This window comes from Sciurus carolinensis, chromosome 3 (genome assembly GCF_902686445.1).
Source record: "Sciurus carolinensis chromosome 3, mSciCar1.2, whole genome shotgun sequence".
Lineage (NCBI taxonomy): Eukaryota > Metazoa > Chordata > Mammalia > Rodentia > Sciuridae > Sciurus > Sciurus carolinensis.
The window spans coordinates 84,798,405-84,821,515 of NC_062215.1; the positions used below are offsets into that span (position 1 = coordinate 84,798,405).

Below are 23,111 nucleotides of genomic sequence, written 5' to 3' on the forward strand. Positions count from 1 at the left end.
TGATATTTAGGAGGTTTTTTTTCCCCCTAATGCTTTCTTATAGGAGTTTTATCATTTCAAATCTTACTTTCATATCTTTTATCCATTTTAGTTGAGTTTTCTGTGTAGCATTATATAAATGTCCAACTTCATTCTTTTTCATGTGGATATCCAATTTTCCCAGTATCACTAAATGAAAAGACTGCCCTTTTCTCATTGTGTCTTCTTGGTTGCCTTGTCAAAAATTAGTTGGCCGCATATGCTTGAGTTTATTAATTTATTCATTTATTCAGGGGGATCTCGCTTCTCTTCCATTGGTCCATGTGTCTGTTTGTGTTCCAGTGCCAGGCTGTTTTGGTTACTGCAGCCTCCAGATTTGTCTTTCTTTCTCAGCATTGATTGTGACTGCTCAAGGCTTTTGGTAGTTTCATATGGTTACAATTAGTTTTCTATTTCTTCTTCTTTTATTTTTTTTTTTACATCACACCATTTAAGAAAATTTACTCAAATTGTATCATAGGTATAAATGCAAAATATAAAACAACATAATATCTAGAAATAAATATAGGAGAAAGTATTTTCATTTGGGGATAGGCAAAAAATTTTAGGCATAACATAAGAACCACAAACCATAGAGTTATTATAGAAAACACTTTCAATTAATGTTGATTTATGATGTTTTCTATTTCTTTGAAAAAAATGCCATTGGAATTACATTGAATCTATCTCTATCTTTGGTTAGTATGGACATTTTAATAATATTAATTATTTCCATTTGTAAACACAGAATATCTTTTCATTTCTTCGTGTCTTCTTCAATTTTTATACTTCATCAGTGTTTTATATTTTTCACTTTGTAGGTCTTTCACTATCTTAGCTAAATTTATTTGCATTTTATTCTTCTTATACTATTATAAATGGGATTGTTTTCCAGACTGGTAATTGTTGTCTTATGAGATCTAACCATTGACCTGCTCCTGGATTGACTTGCAGATAAACCCTTTCAAAGAACTGACTATCTTACCACTTTTTAATTCCCACAGTGCTTTCCATAAAGGATATACTGAGCCAGTATCTGTTGATCTGATTTCTGCAGAATTCAGTAAGAGGTAGTATTTAAAATTACTCGCTCACAACATGGTGGGACCCGGAGTGTTTAGAATGTGCTTTAGGACCTCACAGAGCCCCAGTTTCAACAGTGGGATCAACAGCAGCTCAGGGACTGTGAACGTGACACCAGTGACATCACTGTCCATATGCCTGGCACTGTCCTAGGAGCTTTATCTTTCTTATGCTATTTGGTCCTGAAAACTACTCTTTGAGGTGGGGACTGATGTTAGTCCTCAAATTTGCAGATGAGGAATGTGAGGCACAGAGGTGAAGAACACTACCCGTGGTTCTATAACTGGGATAAACAGACTCTACTCCAGGCAGTTTGGCTCCAGAGAACGTGTTTTTACATACTGACCAATATTGCCCCTATGAAAAGACCTAGTATAGATGTACTTATATATTATATGCCAGGCACTTTTTATGCAAAGTTATTTAATCCTCACAATAAATGCAGGAGATGAGTCCTATTGTTATCTGCAGTTTATATATGAAACACTAAAGTGCAAAGAAGCTAAGTGAGTGGCAGGGCCCAGATTCAAACCAGGAGATCTGGCTTCCAAGTGTGTCCTCTTAATCCTCATGCTTCAGTGTGCTCAACAGAGTCAGTCAGTAGATGGAAGACTATTCGTGAACTGAATAGTGTAGGTTCTCACAGCCAGACGTGGTGGACCATGTACTGCTACTCTATAAGACGATATGACTGCAATTTTCATAAGAATAAAAACAGAATATCCCTCAAAAATTTGGAATCTAAGGCTATGTGGGATTTCTTCTCAAATGGGCTGGAAAAATAGTGCCAGGAAAGAAAAGATGGTTGCTTGAAGTATTTGAAGATGAGGGGGGAAAAAAAAGACTCAACTTCCGCTTCTTTATGAGGGTTAGGATGGGGAAGCTGAAGAGTAGGCACTGCGGTTTCCCTACACTCTGAGCCTGCCATGTGCAGCATGCAAGGCGTGCAATCGGAGGCTGTCCAGGTGGCACTGACCTGCAGCAGCTTTGCCAATATACCAGAACGCAAAGCAGTGGAGAGGAGCACACACATGGGGGCTTGTCTCCCCCTGGCCGTCCCTGGACTTAATGGCCACTGTGCTCTCAAGTTGAGATGGAATATCTAACAGGTGACAGAGAGGCTCCTTGCTTTTCAGTGAGCTCAGTATGGCCAGATCCAAGGAAGAAAAAAGATGTATGTTGAACAGAAACCACAACTTGTCAGCTGTGCCTTACCCAAACTCTTAGGATATTTTTCCTTTTGTTTTTTTTTTTAACCCCCTTTTCTAGATGGAGAAAGAAAGGGAAACTACTACCTAAAATTTTGATTTGAAAGAGAGAACATGATTCTCTGAGAAAAAAATTTGTCGTTTTTGGGCTAGGGCTCAGCTAAGAATGGAAGTGGCACAGCATTGCATCGCTGCCCGGGAAGGACCATCAACACACTGAATTTGTGAAGCTGGAAGCTCCCATGAAGATGAGCCATCTTTCACAGGATGTTCTTTGGCCTTGTTCTTCTGGTTCAGGAAGCTGTATCCTCAGGCTGCCTGCCAAGGTGGCATTCCAGGGGTGAAAGAAGGAGGGACAAAGTCTTCAGGTTACACTTTAGTGGTTCTTTGGGTCCAACTTGTCATTGCTCCTATACTCATGTTGCCAGGAAATGTGAAGGACCAGGCTCTGAGTAGACTGGAGAGGAGACAGTGGGTGCGTGTTTAACAGATACCTACATAGAAGTACTGACACTCATCTGGAAAGGTTAGATCAGAACAAGCATAGGGTCTGTAACACAGTAGGTTTTAATAGTGGGACATGCTACTTCTGCTGTCCCTGAAGAAGTGACTGGTTACAGCCCTGTCATCTCACTGAGTGAAAAACAAGTTTGATTCAGCTGATCCAACAAGCTACATAGATATTATTTGTCTTTAAAATTTTTTGTGTTACAGTAATATGAAATATAACACACACAAAGTTCATAAGATAAAATAACGACATAATAGGGAATCATGAACCAAAGCATCATATAATTGCTACCATGTAACTACTACCCAGGTGTTAAAATAGAATTCTGTTAGCACTCAGAAGTCCCCAACGCCAATCCACTGGGCATTTCCAGGTCACACACCTACCCAACCCACAAGGTGACCTCTTTTCTTTCATGGAAATTATACGTTTGCTTTTAAATAAATAAATACATTTTAAAAATATGTATTATATATAAATAAATATAAATATCACATATAATACATATTATATACATTACGTATTATAAATAAAGTCTTTATTTCATGTTATATATGATATATATTCTTATATAACCTAATATGTCTTGGTTTACTTTTTTATTGGTACATTATAATTATGTATAATAGTGGGATTCATTATGCCATATTTATATGTACACATAACATAATTCAATCACTCTCATTCCCCACCCCTCTTCTTACCACCCCTCTTCCCTCCCCCTGATCCATTTGGTACTTTGTTTTTATTACTATGATGAAATATCTGAGTCAGGATAACTTTATAAAGAAAAGAGGTTTATAAACTTCACAGTTTTGGAGACTGAAAGTCTAAGATCAGGCAGCCTAATTGATTCAGCCTCTGGTGAAGGTCTAACAGTGGATGCGATCAAGGTGTGAGTATGTGCTGGAGCAAGAGATCACATGGCAAGATAGCAAGCCAGAGATGCTATCTTGTAAGGATGATAATCACTCTTACAACACTCACCTTCTTGAGACCTCAGAGGTCTTATGAGAACTGCTTTAATCTCTGAGAGCAGCTCCTTTAAGACCTAAGGACATCTCACTAGGCCCCACCTCTTCACGGTTCCACAGCATTGCCACACTTAGAACCAAACTCTCAACACATGAACCTAAAGGGTCACACTCCAAACCCTCAGGGTCCATGCATTTGGATATAGTTTGAGTGTGACCCTCAAGGATTCATATATACACACAAACACACATATGTGTGTGTATATACATATACACACATACACACATACACATATATATATGATGTATGAAAGAAGCAAGGTACAAAGTCCACTTACATAACATTTAAAAGAGACCAAAAAATAATATTGGATATGTATGTGTGTGTGTGTGTGTTTGTGTGTGTATATACGCACATATGTATAAACACACACACATATATGTGGACTTACATGCCGTATATATACATATATATGCACATATATATATACACACACACACATATCTCAATATTATTGTTTTAGTCTGTTTTTCAGTGTTATGTAAGTGGACTTTTGTGTCTTGCTTCTTTCATGCATCATTATAGTTCTAAGGTTTTACCACATTGTTCTTTGTAGCAGTAGGGTATTTATTTTCATGAATATGTAAAGTCTTTATGCTCTGTTTTAAAATCTATTTTCACATAGATGGACATTTGGATGGTTTTCAGATTGTGATAATCACTAACCATGTTGCTATAAACTTTCTCTTATGTGAATTCTGATGACAGCAGTTTAGAGCTATAACTTGGAGAGTAATTGCTGACTTTGAAGTACGTTTTCACCTAACTTTACCAGACATACTGCCAAACTCTTTTCCAAAGTGATTGCACTAATTTACTCTCCATACACAATGTATGAGAGTCACCATAATACCATACCGTCAGGGACAGATGGTATGGGTTATCTTTAATCATTAACCAATCTGGCAGGTATGCTGTTATATTTAATTGTGGTTTTAATTTGCATTTCCCTCACTGCTTAAAGAGGTTGGGTAACTTTTCATTGTTTATTATCCATCTGGATTCCATTTTTTTATGAAGTACCTATTTATCTCTTTGACCCATTTCTTTTTTCTTAGTGAATTGATTGATCAGTTTAATAAAGGCATGTATATTTTTATCTGCTTTGAGTTTGTTATGGATATTACTCATCATGGTGTGATAACAATTACATGTGTTTTCTATAAGCTTTCATTTGTTATTAACCTCTGTTCACTGTGTTTCTTGCCTGGAAGAACTTTTTTTAATTGTATGAAATAAAGTTTATCAACCTTTTCACTTAGTTTTTCAGTGTCATGAGAGCAAGCTACATCTAATTTAAAATGTTCTAGTAACCACATTTTAAAAGGTGAAAAAAAAGGTGAAATTGTTTTTCATTACATGTAGCAAGGTGACTGTGCTCTACTTGGAGCTCTCCTTGCCACATGTCAGCAAGTGCTTCCAGAAAGCAAGTCTAGGTGACCCCAGGATTTACCTCATTTGTTTGTAAATTCAGTTTGTTAGTAGCCTTTTGTCACTGTGACAAAATACCTGAGACAAATCAGCTTACAAGAAGACAAAGTTTATTTTGGTTCACAATTTCAGAAGTTTCAGTCCTATTTCTTTGGGCCTATGGTAGTGTCACTGGAGGGATTCTAAGGAGGTCCTAGAGAGGGAGACTTAACTCAGGATTATAGGATCCTTAGTGTATGTGACAGAAAAGGATTTTAGCATACCTCAGATATTGACACAGAGAGGTTTATTTAGAAAAGCAAGGAGTACAGATTCAAGGGAGAATGTGGACCATCTTGAGAGTGAGACATGCTTTTGGGGTCTTGGGTAATTTTTTAAAAGGACATTTAAAAGGTGAGGGGTGTGTATGGGAAGGTGGGTGGGCATGACATCAGTCTGATGATCACAAGATGGCTTGTGGTGTTCTGACAATTGTCAGAATCCTTAGGATGATGTGTTCTCCATCATGTGATCAACAGATAACATTGGGAAAGTGCCCTGAGTTAGAGGTTTCATATCTCCCTTTGCTCAATCTATTTTAAAAGTACATCTACTAGTGGGCTAATTAACAGTGAACAGGGAAATTTTCATAAACAGGTGAATTTCCAGTAACTTTAAGTGAAGATTTGTAGATTTCCCAGAAATTTGGGAGTGACCAGTCTGGGAGAGATAACTGGCTTGTGTACTGAAGGTGTGAGGAACATTAGCATAAGGCTTTAAGATAAAACCTGGAGTTCTCTTGTTGACCTTTTGTCTCCTTTTCACTTATTTTTTGTTTCTTTTCTACCCTACCTCAGTAGCACAGTACATCATGGTGGGAGCACATGGCAGAGAAGGCTGCTCACCTCATGGTATCAGGAAACAGATAAAGGAAGGGCCAGGTCCCACTACCTGCTTGGAGGGCATGTCCCCAGTGACCTAGTATCTTCTGCTCGGCTGCACCTCCTAAGGCTCCACCACCTCTAAATAGTACCACAAGCTGGGGACCTAGATTTGAACACATGGGCCTTTGGGGGACATTTAAAATACGAACCACAGCACTTGTCTTCTCTGATGAGCGTGGTTGGAGTGCAGGCTGATCACGCGGAACTGGTCTTGATGGCGCCTAAAAAATAGTCGGACTTAAATAGCAGGACTTTTAAAAAGTAGGACTTAAAAAGTTCTAATTTAGAAAAGAAAGCAGGACTTTTGAGTTCATTTATTAGTTCTATCTAGTTCCTTCATAATTACTTTCATCTTTGTTAATCCCTTCTTATTGTCTTCCTTAATTTTAACCCTTTTATGACTTCATTTATTTTCATTCTTCCTTGTCTATTAGAAACATTTAAGGCTATGAATTTTTCCCTCAGGAGCTCCTGTAGCTATTTCCATAAGTTTGGATATGTGTTATTTTTGTGTTCATTGTTCTCTTGATAGTCTGTAATTTTGATTTTGGCTTTCTTTTTGACTAAGACTTGTTTTAGAGATTTTAAAATTCTTTTTTGATATGGTAGAGTTTTTTGTTTCAGTCTTATGGTTTTTATGTTAATTTTTAGTCACATTGCATTATAAGGTATAATATTGCATTATAAGTCATCTGCACTGTTTATAATTCTTGAAAATGTGTGAAATGCAGCTTAATATAAGGTCCTTATGATTTTTACCATGAATCTTTGTAAATAAGGTGTTAATCAGAGTACATGTAAATTGTTAGTTGACTTCAAATGAGTAAATGTTATCAATTTGAGCATACAAAATACATTTAAATTAAAAAAACAATATATTTATATATAAATATGTGTGTGAAGGGAAGATGGCGGACTAGAGGGTGGCTGTATTTCATGTTGCTCCAGGACTCAGGATTCAAGAAGAGGAGATATGGAGAGACTTGGGACCAACTCAAAGCCGCTGGGTGAGTCTCTCCCGTTGGGGGGGTGTCCCAGATGGGGCGGTAGTCCCGGAACGCAGGGAACTTTGTGAAGTAGAGTTGCCCAACAAGACACCCCTCCCACCACTGGAGCAGTGAATTCCGACAACTGGGAGCATTGTAGAGGAGGCCGCTGAGCACAGCACTTGGACTCGGAGCAACCCACTAGGGCTCCAGGCAGCTGCCCAGAGGAGGAGGAGGAGTGTGGTGGGTCGCTACTTGGAGCCACAACACTGGAGCTCTGGGCGACTGCTTGGAGGAGGAGGTACATAGTGAGTTGCTTGGACTCAGAGTGACCGCACCAGAGCTCGGGAGGCTGCCTGGAGGAAGAGGCGTGCGGCAGGTCACTTCCAGGTGATTAAGTGCAGAGCATGGTCCCAGGACGTAGGCGGCTTCTCAGTGGAAGAGCCGCACAGAAACAAGCTGAGGGGCAGAGCGAAGGTTCCAGGACTGCGGGCAGCTTCTCTGAGGAGGGGTAGCCTAAGTAGACTCTTCTGCACAGGGCGAGGCTCCCAGGCCCAGGAGGTAAGTCCGGACCCCTGGGAACATTGCAGAGGAAGGCTGCCCAGCCCAGGCGGTAGTTGTGGATTGAGGGGAACCTCTAGGAGGGGAACTGACCAGTGAGACCTCCCCACCGGGTGAGTCTTCCCTGCCGGGTGAGGTTTTCCCACAAGGACGGTAAACAGGCCTTGCCTAGGCCACAGCCTAGTTCCCCTTTGGATGACCATTGGTCAACAAGTGGAGGCTCCTCTGCCCACTATCAGGGAATATACCCCAACTGAAGGCCACCACGCCTAGAGAGGCAGTTCCTTGTGGAGCACTGCATTATCAACTTCCTCCAAGACTTCAGGCTACTGAAGGATAAGAGGGGATACACTAGAAATCATCACGGGCACTATAAGTCAATAGAGGAAATCTGAAATATCTCAGCGATCCATTGATACCTGAACAATATGAGAAAACAAGGGAAGAAAATGCCCCAAACAAATCTAGATGTTACATCAATAAAATCCAATGACAGCATGGCAGAAGAAATGACAGAAAGGGAGTTCAGAATGTACATAATTAAAATGATCAGGGAAGCAAATGAGGAGATGAAAGAGCAAATGCAGGCATTGAATGATCGCACCAATCGACAGTTAAAAGAGCAAATACAGGAAGCAAAAGATCATTTCAATAAAGAGTTAGAGATATTGAAAAAAAACCAAACAGAAATCCTTGAAATGAAGGAAACAATAAACCGAATTAAGAACTCCATACAAAGCATAACCAATAGGATAGAACACCTGGAAGACAGAACCTCAGATAGTGAAGAAAAAATATTTAACCTTGAAAACAAAGTTGACCAAACAGAGAAGATGGTAAGAAATCATGATCAGAATCTACAAGAACTATGGGATATCATGAAAAGGCCAAATTTGAGAATTATTGGGATTGAGGAAGGCTTAGAGAAACAAACCAAAGGAATGAACAATCTATTCAATGAAATAATTTCAGAAAATTTCCCAAATCTGAAGAATGAAATGGAAAATCAAGTTCAAGAGGCTTATAGGACTCCAAATACACAAAATTACAACAGACCCACACCAAGGCACATTATAATGAAAATACCAAACATACAAAATAAAGACAGAATTTTAAAGGCCACGAGAGAAAAGAACCAAATTACATTCAGGGGGAAACCAATATGGATATCAGCAGATTTTTCAATCCAGATCGTAAAAGCTAGAAGGGCCTGGAACAACATTTTTCAAGCCCAGAAAGAAAATGGATGCCAACCAAGAATCTTATACCCAGCGAAACTTACCTTCAGATTTGATGAAGAAATGAAATCCTTCCATGATAAACAAAAGCTAAAAGAATTTACAAAATGAAAGCCAGCATTACAGGACATTCTCAGCAAAATATTCTATGAGGAAGAGATGAAAAAGAATGATGCAAATCAACAAAGGGAGGAACTATCCTAAAGGAATTGTCAAATAAAGGAGAAATCAAGTCATGTCAAAAAAAATAAAAATGAGCCAAATGACCGGAAATACAAATCATATCTCAATAATAACCCTGAATATTAATGGCCTGAACTCATCAACCAAAAGACATAAACTGGCAGATTGGATTAAAAAGAAAGACCAACAATATGTTGCCTGCAAGAGACTAATCTCATAGAAAAAGATACCCATAGACTAAAGGTGAAAGGATGGGGAAAAACATACCATGCACATGGACTCAGCAAAAAAGCTGGGGTATCCATCCTCATTTCAGATAATGTGGACTTCAAGCCAAAGTTAGTCAGAAGGGATAAAGAAGGACATTTCATACTGCTTAAGGGAAGCATAAATCAGCAAGACATAAGAATCATAAGTATCTATGCCCCAAACAGTGGCTCATCCACATATGTCAAACAAATCCTTCTCAATTTCAGAAACCAAATAGACCATAATACAATAATACTAGGTGATTTTAACATGCCTCTCTCCCCACTGGACAGATCTTCCAAACAAAAATTGAACAAAGAAACCATAGATCTCAATAAAACATTCAATAATTTAGACTAAATGGACATTTATAGAATATACCATCCAACCAAGAGCGAATACACTTTCTTCTCAGCAGCACATGGATCCTTCTCTAAAATAGACCATATATTATGCCACAAAGCTAACATTAGCAAATACAAGAAGATAGAGACACTACCTTGTATTCGATCAGATCATAATGGATTGAAACTAGAAATAAATGAAAAAGTAAAAAACAGAAACTACTCCAACACCTGGAGATTAAACAATATGCTATTATATGATGAATGGATAACAGAAGATATTAGGAAGGAAATTAAAAAATTCTTAGAGGTAAATGAGAACAATGAAACATCATATCAAAATCTCTGGGACACTATGAAAGCAGTACTTAAGAAAAATTTATTTCATGGAGCACATTCAATAAAAGAAGAAAAAATCACCAAATAAATGAACTAACACTACAGCTCAAAGCCCTAGAAAAAGAACAGACCACCACCAAAAGCAGTAGCAGACAGGAAACAGTTTAAAATCAGAGCTGAAATCAATGAAATTGAAACAAAAGAAGCAATTCAAAATATTGACAAAATAAATAGTTGGTTCTTTGAAAAAATAAACAAAATTGATAAACCCTTAGCCACATTAACAAAGAGAAGAAGAGAGAACACCCAAATAACTAAATTAGGATTGAACAAGGAAATATCACAACAGACACGAGAGAAATACAAAACATAATTAGAAGCTATTTTGAAAGTCTATACTCCAACAAAATAGAAAATTTCGAAGACATCAACAGGTTTCTAGAGACATATGAATTGCCTAAACTGAACGAGGAGGACATACACAATTTAAATAGACCAATTTCAAGTAATGAAATAGAAGAAGTCATCAAAAGCCTACCAACAAAGAAAAGTCTGGGACCAGATGGGTTCTCAGCCGAGTTCTACAAAACCATTAAAGAAGAGCTCATTCCAATACTCCTCAAAGTATTCCATGAAATAGAAAAGGAGGGAACCCTCCCAAACTCATCTGTGAAGCCAATATCACCCTGATACCTAAACCAGACAGAGACACATTGAGGAAAGAAAATTTCAGACCAATATCCTTAATGAACATCGATGCAAAAATTCTCAACAACATTTTAGTAAACGCAAACAAAATTATATTAAAAAGATAGTGCACCATGATCAAGTGGGTTTCATCCCAGGGATGCAAGGTTGGTTCAACATCAGGAAATCAATAAATGTAATTCACCATATCAATAGACTTAAAGTCAAGAATCACATGATTATTTCAATAGATACAGAAATAGCATTTGATAAAATACAGCACCCCTTCATGCTCAAAACACTAGAAAAAAATAGGGATAGTGGGAACATTCCTTAACATTGTAAAGGCTATCTATGCTAAACCCATGGCTAATATCATTCTAAATGGTGTAAAACTGAAAGCATTCCCCCTAAAAACTGGAACAAGGCAGGGATGCCCCCTTTCACCACTTCTATTCAACATTGTCCTTGAAACTCTAGCCAGAGCAATTAGACAAACCAAAGAAATTAAAGGGATACGAATAGGAAAAGAAGGACTCAAACTATCCCTATTTGCTGATGATATGATTATATACTTAGAGGAACCAGGAAATTCCACCAGAAAACTTTTAGATCTCATAAGTGAATTCAGTAAACTAGCAGGATACAAGATCAATGCTCATAAATCTAATGCATTTTTATACATAAGTGATGAATCTTCAGAAAGAGAAGTTAGGAAAACTACCCCATTCACAATAGCTTCAACAAAAATAAAATACTTGGGAATCAATCTCACAAAAGAGGTGAAAGTGCTCTACAATGAAAACTACAGAACACTAAAAAAAGAAATTAAAGAAAACCTTAGAAGATGGAAAGATCTCCCATGTTCTTGGATAGGCAGAATTAATAATGTCAAAATGGCCATACTACCAAAAGTGCTATACAGATTCAATGCAATTCCAATTAAAATCCCAATGATGTACCTTACAGAAATAGAGCAAGCAATTATGAAATTCATCCAGAAGAATAAGAAACCCAGAATAGCTAAAGCAATCCTTCACAGGAAAAATGAAGCAGGGGGATATTGCAATACCAGAACTTCAACTATACTACAAAGCAATAGTAACAAAAATGGCATGGTATTGGTACCAAAATACATAGGTAGATCAATGGTACAGAATAGAGGACACAGACACAAATCCAAATAAATACAATTTTCTCATACTAGACAAAGGGGCCAAAAATATGCAATGGAGAAAAGATAGCCTCTTCAACAAATGGTGCTGGGAAAATTGGAAATCCATATGCAACAGAATGAAACTAAACCCCTATCTCTCACCCTGCACGAAACTCAACTCAAAATGGATTAAGGACCTCGGAATCAGACCAGAGACCTTGCATCTTATAGAAGAAAAAGTAGGTCCAAATCTTCAACATGTCGGCTTAGGACCAGACTTCCTCAACAGGACTCCCATAGCACAAGAAATAAAAGCAAGAATCAATAACTGGGATAGATTCAAACTAAAAAGCTTTCTCTCAGCAAAGGAAACTATCAGTAATGTGAAGAGAGAGCCTACAGAGTGGGAGAATATCTTTGCCAACCATACCTCAGATAGAGCGCTAATTTCCAGAATCTATAAAGAACTCAAAAAACTCTACACCAAGAATACAAATAATCCAACCAACAAATGGGCTAAGGAAATGAACAGACACTTCACAGAAGAAGATCTACAAGCAATCAACAAACATATGAAAAAATGTTCCACATCTCTAGTAATAAGAGAAATGCAAATCAAAACCACCCTAAGATTCCATCTCACCCCAATTAGAATGGTGATTATCAAGAATACAAGCAACAACAGGTGTTGGCGAGGATATGGGGAAAAAGGTACACTCATACATTGCTAGTGGGGCTGCAAATTAGTGCAGTCACTCTGGAAAGCAATGTGGAGATTCCTTAGAAAACTTGGAATGGAACCACCATTTGATCCAGCTATCCCACTCCTTGGCCTATACCCAAAGGATTTAAAATCAGCATACTACAGAGATACAGCCACATCAATGTTCATAGCTGCTCAATTCACATAGACAGATTGTGGAACCAACCTTGATGCCCTTCAGTTGATGAATGGATAAAGAAACTGTGGTATATACATATATACAATGGAATATTACTCAGCCATAAAGAATGATAAAATTATGGCATTTACAGACAAATGGATGAAATTGGAGAATATCATGCTAAGTGAGATAAGCCAATCTCAAAAAAACAAAGGTCAAATGATCTTCTGATAAGCGGATGATGATACATAATGGGGGGTGGGAGGGGTTAGTGTTAGGGTTAGGGTTAGGGTTAGGGAGGGGGGCAAGAATGGAGGAAGGAAGGACTGTATAGAGGGAAAAGAGGGGTGGGAGCGTGGGGGGGAGAGGGAAAATATAACAGAATGAATCAAACAACATTACCCTATGTAAATTTATGATTACACAAATGGTATGCCTTTACTCCATGTACAGAAACAACATGTGTCCCATTTGTTTACAATAAAAAAAAAATGTGTGTGTGTGTGTGTATTTTCTTGGGTGCCAGTATAAGATTATATTTTAAAAATGAGATTTAATGTTTAAAAAAAACAGCATGAAAGCTACTAGGTCTTGTGACCCCTAAATTCGTCTAGAATATGTAGGATGTGAATGTAAATTTGTGTAGGCCCCAGAGTAGAGTTACCCTGAGTAGAATTGAGATAAAAAGGTACCTAAAGTGTTCTTCCTTCTCCTTTTTGAGTACCTTTTCTCTCTATGCAATAAACTAATAAAAAAATCTAGATTACACAGACCCAGGCCAGGTGCCATGCCAGTCTTATCAACAATAAGAACACATTAAACAGTTTTTAATTGGTTAGGAAAAGCAAAGGTGAAATGAAAATTTAATTCTCTGGGCCTTTGTTCAAAATGTATTTTTCCATCTCTGTTGTAAGGGACAAATGTTAATTAGCTTGATTCTCGCCATTTGGGTATGCATTTGTAATCTGTATTCACACTTTGGGAGAAAAAAAAATTGATGCAAGGAACTGGACAGTAATGGGATTCTTGTCTGAGCCGAACAAACTGGGATTATCAAATATATTGCAGGATGATGGACTTACTGAGGTCGGAGAGATGAACAGTATCAGGGCTGGTGACAGAAAACAATGCCTTTCCCCAGAATGACGTTCTTCCATCTGGCACAGTCTTGTCTTGCACAGAAAGATTACACCATGGTGCGTCAGATAGGCATGAGTTTGAATCCTGCCTCTAGACCTTCTGGCAGGTCACTTACTCCTCCACCCCTGAATTTCCTCATCTGTAAAATGGGGGCAATAATATACATTGTTGTAAGGATGGAAAGAAATGAATTATATGAATGTGTGTGATGCATAATAGGGGCTTAGAAAAATACTAACAGGAGAATTTCAAAGCAGAGATCTATGACTGGGGTGGGGGATACTGGAAAGGGCCCTAGCTTGTTTATACTTTTGAGAAAAAAGAAGTGGTCAGAAGCAAGGATGTGGAATGTGTACGCATAGGTGCATGTGAGTGAGTGTGTGTGTGTGTATGCGTGTGTGTGTGTATGTGTGTTGGGGGTAGGGAAGTCTGTACGTCTGACCTAGATCACCTTGTTCTCAATTTCTCTGGAGCAGCAAGCAACCAGGGGCTTTTGCAGAGGAGCCCACTCAGGATTCTAGTCTGGAGTTAAGAAAGTTCCAAGGGTCCAGTCTACCCCACATCATGTTATCTCGTGAGTTTTCTGGGACAGGTAGAATGTCATCTAGGTCCTCTAGCTAAAAACATATACCCAAAAGGAAGTGAGTTAGGAGTTTCTTTGCTAGAAAGGAGGTCAAATAGCACACGTGGGGGATGGAAAGGTCTCCAGTAAAACATTATTTAGGGTGCTATGGAGAGCTGTTAGAGAGGAAGAAGATACATTCCTTGGCTTTGGAGTTTGTAATTTAACAGAGAGAACAAGTATATAGAGAGACAGAAAACATTGAAACCACATATGGAGCTAATTATAGAGATCTGGTGGCCACATAGCCCTCCCTCCCCAGGGCAAGTAATCCCTGAGGTCATAGACTGTGGGTCTTGGGTTTTCCTCAGAAAATACAGACCCCCTATTTCATTCAAGACACATTGCCTGGGCACCTGCCATTCTCATAGAGTTCCCTTCTGTGAGGGTTAAAAGATGGGTTCAGGGGTCAGATCCAAGTTAATTTCAAGTCTTTCTCTCACTTTTTAAAAAACTGAATATTTTAAAGATGTACTACATAGCACTTTTACACACACACATAGTGAAATGATTACTGTAGTCAAGGAAATTAAATCTGTGACAGGGTGTGTGTGTGTGTGTGTGTGTGCTAAAATCTATTCTCTTAGCAAAATTTCAAGGCATATTACAACACCATTAACTATGGTCCTCCAGCTGTACGTTAGAATGCTGAATTTATTCATCTTTTTGTGTGTGGGGGGTTACTGGGGGTTGAACACAGGGGCACTTGACCACAGAGTCACATCCCTAGCCCTATTTTGTATTTTATTTAGAGACAGGGTGTCACTGAGTTGCTTAGCGCCTTGCTTTTGCTGAGGCTGGCTTTGAACTCTGGATCCTCCTGCTTCAGCTTCCTGAGCCTCTGGGATTATGGTGGATTTATTCATCTTTTACATTGTAACTTTGAACCCTTGACCTGTGACTTCCTGTTGTCATTCCCTTTCTGCCTCTGGTAACCACTCTTGTTCTGCTGTTTGCGCCCCTGTATTTGACTGACTTCCTTTTTTCCTTCTTTCAAGATTCTGCATAGAAGTGAAATCTTGCTCTCACATGCTCTTTTATGACCTTGGGGAAGCACCTGCCTACCCTTTGGGTACACCAGGTCCTTAGTCTTTAAAATGATCACATCAGTGTGGCCGTTGTGATAATTTAAGGATGTTTCAGCACAGGGTCTGTGCTGGGAAGCCGATTAGTTTACTCTCCTCAAGCCAGTGGTTCATGGCTTAGAGCAATCCTCCCCACCTCATTGAGCAAAGTCTGTAGACATTTTGGCCCTGGCTATTGAAGTGTCCTACAATACAAAGGACAGTCTCCCTCCCCACTTTCCCTCCTTCCAAATCTCTGATTTTGGAATTAATAGATGAAAACGGACCTGTTAGAGATTTTCTCTTTCGCCAGAGAGGGAAAATGTCATGATCCTCAATGTAGTTTTTCTATGGCGGGGCCCTGTCCCAATATTCCCACATTAGCCTGGTCCTGCTGTTCCTGGTGTTTTGGGCATAACTCCCTCCAACTCGGAGCATCCCAAAGGATTGGGCCATCCTCATCCATATACACGTTCCCAATTAAAGACTTGAGGCAGCTGTGGAGAGAGCCCTCTGTGTGGTGGAGTGAAACTGAAAGGAGGGACCCCACACTCCCGCTAAGGTTGTCGTCGGCAGGAAGGCCAGTCAGAAGGCCCTTAGAGCACTGGGAGGCTTTGAACAGAGGCAGGGCTTTAATGCGGATCTTGTTGCCCTGGATGGAACCAACTTACCAGAGCAGCGGCTCCAGGCAGCGCACACTCCAGCCATTCAGAGCAGACGCCCCGAATGTCCCAAAGTCAGGGCACCAAGGGACGACTGCTTGCTGGCTCCTCCGGGACCGCCCGGCCGGTAGCGGACGCGAAGGCGTGTGCTCAGGGCAAGACACCGCCAAGCTGGCCAAGACCTAACATTTGAAGAGACCTAGGACTGCGGTGGGAGCGGGGGCGGGGCGGGCTAGGGGAGTTTGTCTTTCTCAAAGTCCGGAGCGCGCGCACTCCAGCTTCCCTGGTGCTGCATCTCCTTGGAATGCTCCTCAGGGCAGACCCCAACTGCTGATTAGGCAGTGGCTGCGTGGTGACCCCGGAGAAGGGGCCATCATTTTCCGGAGACGATACCTATGTGTTGAGTCAAACTCCCCGGCTAGGCTAGATCTGCCCACAGATCACAATCGACTGTGGTTAATGATTGATCACTGACTTCCCCGCCTCCTGCAACCCCAGAAAGGGTGCTCTTGGAGGGCGGGTCAGGGCGAGTGCAAAGAGGGGCAGGGCGAGAGCGCCAGGGACTGCGGGTATCTCAGCCCGGCGGGGGTGGGGAGAATAGAACCTCCTTCCTCCTCCTTCTCCCCGCCTCACTCAAGCACACTCCTCTTAAAACCCCACCCCCAGGCTCCACCAGTCTCTCCTAGGTTGGTCTGCTCCAGGAAGCTTCCATGAAAGCGCATGAAATACTGAGTTATCCTTTTTGCCAAGTGATCTCAAGCAAGAGGAAATCCTGCGTCCACTTGTGAGTAGCAGCCAAAGAAGTCCAGTCTCTGTTGGGAGGAGAAAAGGAAGTCCAAGAAGTTTTCGAATCTGGTGGAGTGACTTTTCTTAATGGCTTCATCCAGTGGCTCCAGCAGTGACTGCTCCAGGGTCATTGATCACAGCCATGTCCCAGAGTTTGAGGTGGCCACCTGGATCAAAATCACCCTCTTCCTGGTGTACCTGATCATCTTTGTGGTAGGCATTCTGGGGAATAGCATCACCATTCGGGTTACCCAGGTACTGCAGAAGAAGGGCTACTTGCAGAAGGAGGTGACAGATCACATGGTGAGTTTGGCTTGCTCAGACATCTTGGTCTTCCTCATTGGCATGCCCATGGAGTTCTACAGCATCATCTGGAACCCCCTGACCACACCCAGCTATTCCTTGTCCTGTAAGCTTCACACTTTCCTCTTTGAGACTTGCAGTTACGCCACGCTGCTACATGTGCTGACGCTCAGCTTTGAGCGCTATGTTGCCATTTGTCATCCCTTCAGGTACAAGGCTGTGTCTGGGCCTTGCCAGGTGAAACTGCTGATTGCCTTTGTATGGGTCACCTCGGCCCTGGTGGCATTGCCCTTGCTTTTTGCCTTGGGTGTTGAGTACCCTCTGGTGTATGTGCCCAATCACCGGGGTCTCACTTGCAACCGTTCCCGAACCCGCCACCACGAGCATCCTGAGACCTCTAACATGTCCATCTGTACCAACCTCTCCAACCGCTGGACTGTGTTCCAGTCCAGCATCTTTGGTGCCTTCATCGTCTACCTCTTGGTCCTGCTCTCAGTGGCCTTCATGTGCTGGAACATGATGCAAGTGCTCATGAGGAGCAAGCAGGGCACGCTGACCGGGACTGGGCACCAACTGCAGCTGAGAAAGTCGGAGAGTGAGGAGAGTCGGACTGCGAGGAGGCAAACCATCATCTTCCTGAGTGAGTCACTAGGGAGGGTGACCTGGGAGCAGCATCCCACCTTTCACATTTCCTGTGGTCCTCTTCTTGGAAAGTCTTGCCCTAGAAGTATAAATTTAAGTTCATTGAGGCTGAAGAGTCATAGCAGAATGAGGGCATTGATATTGATCTGGGTCTTTATGATTCTTCTCTATGTTTTCAGGATTTGTCGTGGGTTATGGTAGAAAGAACACTAGGGGTTAGAAGGTCTGGAATACCATTTCTGTGACTTTGGGCAAGTCACTGAATACCTTGGGTAAAATAGACATAATAATACTGGGAAATATGAAGGACAAATTAGGTAAGGCAGAAGAGGTGAAAGTCCTTTGCAAAGAACCAAGTTCTGCAGAGATAAAGGGAGCCCTCTTATCTCAAACTGTCTCAATCCTGTAGGACCTTTCTCAGTCAATTAGATTTTGTTCCCACTTTTCGCCTCCTCTGGAGAAAGTAGACTGTTATTTTATTCCCCCTGGAGTGATCTTCTATTTGTTTGAAAAAAAAAAAAATGGAATTCTCAAACATGTCCTGCCCAGGAGCCTGGGTTTTTGAGGCTGTGCATCATTTCTTTCCAGAGCAGAGAAACATGGCAAGACTGAATGGCCTCTTTGTCTGATTCAGAAATTACAGCTTTGCAGATTTCCGGGACTTGACTGATCTCCTAAAGTACCCAATTCCCATGTAGGGAAAGCTGTTTGTTTTCCAAACTTTGTTGTGATACAAGGGCTTCTCTGAGTTTAAAGGGGGTGTTTCAAAGGAGACTGTGGTCTGTAAGGCCCTGAAGTCTTCAGAAAATGGGGTTTCATTACTAAACTTGGGAGACTGGATTTTAACAAGGACACATGAAGTGTCTGAACAAAGGTTTAAAAAATTTTTTAAAGCAAAAACAAGAAAAACAGCATTGCAGGTGTGTGAGTCAAGGGGGAGTTGATACTGCAAATGTTTCTTCTTCTCCCTTCTCCCCTTTGCAGTGTGGTGGCAAGAGAGGGGATAAATCATGGTGCTGTTTGTTTTGGTGTGGGAAACTTGAGTAACTGGTTCCAGGATCAGGGGTTAGACAGGGAAGAATATTGGATGGCAGGTAGATTTTGTGTCGGCCTTGCTCCTGACTTTTGGTGTATCAGTGAACAGCTGATTTGATTTTAATCTAAGTGTGCAAAATGAGATGGGTAGGGCTTGCAATTTTTGGATGCCAACTCTGCCTCAGGAGCTGTGCTGGTGATTTATGCTTCCATTTTATAGAGGAGGAATTTGTGGCTTACAGAAGACAGATCAAAATCTTCTATGTACAGTACCAAGATTCTCCTCCCCCTACATCTTGGGGCAGGAAAATGAGTGTCTGGCCATGACTTTGACCGGCACTTGGCAAAGGAAAAATGAAATAAGGCTTCAACAAGGAAGGTTTTATCTAGAGTAGCCTGTTGGAGTTGCTCTTCCTCCAGCCAGCCTCACGGGAAGCTGGAGTAGGGAGTCATGGCAGGTAAGATCATGTGGGGACCCTGCTCAGTCATAGTTGCCCACTGGCTGCTGTCCAAAACAGGAAGAAATGGACATTGCACTAGCTTAAAACTTGAACATTTGTTAAAAGGCCAGTTCTCCCTTTCTCCACATCCTCTTAGGCATATCTTAAGCTGTTTGCTATAATTTATAGGTTAATGTGAATGAATTTTCTTTTTTTTTCCCCTTCCCATTCTAACTTAGAAATCTTGGCTACCTTGACCAAACAAAAAAATAGTTGATTTACTTTTGCTCTCTATTTGACCAGTCTTTATTTATTTGTTTTTTATTTATTTATTTATTTATTTATTTATTTATTTATTTATTTTTGAGTAGATGTCAGTTATTTTCTCAGTGGATATTCCAAGTTAAAGTCAGTCCCCACTGGGTAGCATAAAACCAGAATGCCACAGACTTTTCATTTGGAGGTGGATAGGACTGTGGGGATCCTACCCTTGGGTTAGTAATGACCAGGAATGGGTTTGATCTCAGGTCTGCTCTTCTCCTTTACTTCTACCTCTTTCCCTCTTTCTCATGACAACTGTATATTAATCACCCACTGCATGGCCAGTATAAAGGCTGTTGAAGGGCAGTCAGGTGCTCCACGTGTGATAGTATCTTCAGGAAATTTATCCTTTGTATTTAGCCCATTTCCTCAGCAGTAGGTTTTTAAAGCAGTTCTTGAAAATGTCCCCTTCTCCCAATGAATTTCAAAGAGCTTTTAAAAATAGGGACCTCACTAATTAACTCAAGTTAGGAAATAAATTAATGGAGTGAAGAGGAAGAAATCATGGCCTGCATCCATCAGATTAATACAATGCAATTTACTTTGGGGCTTCATATAACTTGTGCTTTGGGGCATTTTTAACTCAGAACAAATGAACATATAAATTGTTTACAAATCACTGAGTTTAATATAGTGATTTAACTGTGTTTTAAGTATTTAATTTAACAGATGGATCAAATCAAAACTAATATTTGCTCATTTCAAACATATTTTGAATTTAATGTGAAATGTAAATGACGACATCACACAAGATGTCTTTGGAGCTCTCAAGGCAATAAAAATACAATTAAGGGTTTTCTTCCCCCTTCATGGTTAAAAAATCCTAATTTCCGCATAATGGAAACAAAATTCATAAATCTATCTATGATGAGGAAGTCTGTGTAGAAAATATTAATTTTCCTTTCTTCATCTTTTGCCATCTTTCCTCAGTCGAGTTGAGGTGATGGACTGATGAATAATGAAAACAAATTGGGAACTCCAGGAGAGGAAAAAACTGCTCAGATGCCTATGATGTCTCAAGCAATTTGCAGAAGAAAAAATAATAATTCAAAAGTGCACTTTCCTGGAAACATGAGTTCTCTTCTTGTCCTTTGTCAGCTCAGTGAGAAATCAGCACTGCAGCTTATCTCTCCTTACAAGGTCACTGCTAATGTGGCCATGGTGATACTTGTCCAGTGTCAGAATAGAAGTTGCTGGTCTGACTTTCTGTGTCTTCTGGGGGAAAGGAACCAGTGCATATGGCTCTTTGCTCCTTGGATGTTGACCATGTGCAAAATAAGATTTCCTTTCAGGGAAGATTTTCCCAGAACTTTCCCTTGGAATGATTCTCAAATACATAGGGCACCCAGGTCCATGGACACATGGCTTCCTGTCAAATATTACCCATGCAAAGTCAAACAACAGAGTGGTTCAAGATATAGTTTGTATTTGTATCTTCAAGAGCATGAAGTGACCTCATATAGGGCAGGGACAGGCTTTTAATAGAGGTCATGAAGAAAAGATTTTTACACATAATCATAAAGTTACAAAATTAAAGGACCATCATGGAAGATTGAAGACTCCATAGTAATTGAACTTTTTTTTTTAACTTTCTGATTTGCTCTTCTGAGTCAGAGAGAAAGGGAAGGAATTACATCTAGTGGTAGAAATTGCACACCGACTTGGGTTGCTCATGGAAGAATAGGATGGCTGTTGTATGTATTTGGCTGGAAAAAGGTGAGACTTGCTGCTTTCATGGACTGCTCTAAAATAAGGTTGATGTACATTTAGATAATGGTGGAAGCAGGGAGAAGATCAGAATCACATCCTCTAGGTTTTAGACTCCAGTTTTAGAAGCCAAACCAAAGGAGGGGATGAGAGGAATGGGGGGGGGTGAGGGGGAGAGAGAGAGAGAGAGGAAGAAGAGGAAGAGGAAGAGGAGGAGGAGGAAGAGGAGGAGGAAAAGCAGGAGAAGAAGAGAGCACTCTGAGATATTGACTGTTATCCTCTTCATCTGGGGACCTGAAAAGAACCCTTATAGTTCCCTTAAAATTGACTCCAAAATATCATGTGAAAAGAGATTTGATTTGATTTGAAAGTGAAAATTAAGAGAAGAAACTTACCTTGTATATTTTAAATAAAGATCATAATTATAAGTATAGGTTAATCTTATAATTATTCAGAATGAATCATGTGTGGCTTTTTTATTATTTTTTATTTATCTTTAAAATTTTTACAGACTGCATTTTGATTCATTGTACACAAATGGGGTACATCATTTCGTTTCTATGGTTGTACATGACATAGATTCATACCATTTGTGTAATCATACACATACACAGGGCAATGGTGTCTGTCTCATTCCACCATTTTTCATACCCCCTGCCTCTCATTTCCTTCTATATAATCTAAAGTTCCCTCATTCTTCTCTCACTCCCCACCCCCCTGACCCCCATTGTATATCATTCTCTACTTATCAGGGAAAACATTCGGCCTTTGGTTTTTTGGGCTTGGCTTATTTCACTTAGCATGATATTCTCCAATTCCATCCATTTATTTGCAAATGCCACAATATTATTCTTCTTTATGGCTGAATAGTATTCCATTGTGTATATATACCAGAGTTTCTTTATCCATTCATCTGTCAAAGGGCATCTAGGTTGGTTCCACAATCTAGCTATTGTGAACTGAGCTGCTATAAACATTGATATGGTTGTGTTACTGTAGTTTGCTGATTTTAAGTCGTTTGGGTATAAACCGAGGAATGGGATAACTGGGTCAAAAGGTGGGTCCATTCCAAGTTTTCTGAGGATTCTCCACACTGCTTTCCAGATTGGCTGCACCAATTTGCAACTCCACCAGAAATGTACGAGTGTGCCTTTTTCCCCACATCCACACCAACATCTATTGTTTGTGTTCTTGATAATAGCCATTCAAATTGGAGTAAATGAAATCTTAGAGTTGTTTTAATTTGCATTTCTCTTATTACTAGAGATGTTGAACACTTTTAAATATATTTATTAATTGCCTGTATATCTTCTTCTGTAAAGTGTCTGTCCAGTTCCTTGGCTCATTTATTGATTGGGTTCTTTGTATTTTTGGTATAAAGTTTTGTAAGTTCTTTATAAATTTTGGAGATAAGTGCTCTATCTGAAGTGCATGTGGAAAAGATTTTCTCCCACTCTGTAGGCTCCCTCTTCACATTCTTGATTGTATCCTTTGCTGAGAAAAAGCTTTTTAGTTTGAGTCCATCCCATTTATTGATTCTTTCTTTGATTTCT

The 23,111-nt window shown here is 40.1% G+C and overlaps 1 protein-coding gene and 1 long non-coding RNA gene across 2 annotated transcripts in view; one reads left to right on the forward strand and one right to left on the reverse strand.

Annotated features, from left to right (window-relative positions):
- Positions 1-16,723, reverse strand: part of LOC124981283 (uncharacterized) — a 76,437-nt gene extending 59,714 nt beyond the window's left edge. Inside the window, exons 1-2 of the long non-coding RNA XR_007107955.1 lie at positions 16,334-16,723; positions 13,919-14,115 (exon numbers count right to left, since the gene is read on the reverse strand). This is a non-coding gene — a long non-coding RNA (uncharacterized LOC124981283). The remainder of the gene's footprint in view (positions 1-13,918; positions 14,116-16,333) is intronic.
- A 279-nt stretch (positions 16,724-17,002) lies between these two features.
- The window catches only part of Gpr39 (G protein-coupled receptor 39), a 213,326-nt gene continuing 207,217 nt past the window's right edge, over positions 17,003-23,111 (forward strand). The window contains exon 1 of the mRNA XM_047547677.1: positions 17,003-18,053. Coding sequence (XP_047403633.1) covers positions 17,198-18,053 — 856 coding nt within the window. The 5' untranslated portion in view covers positions 17,003-17,197. The remainder of the gene's footprint in view (positions 18,054-23,111) is intronic.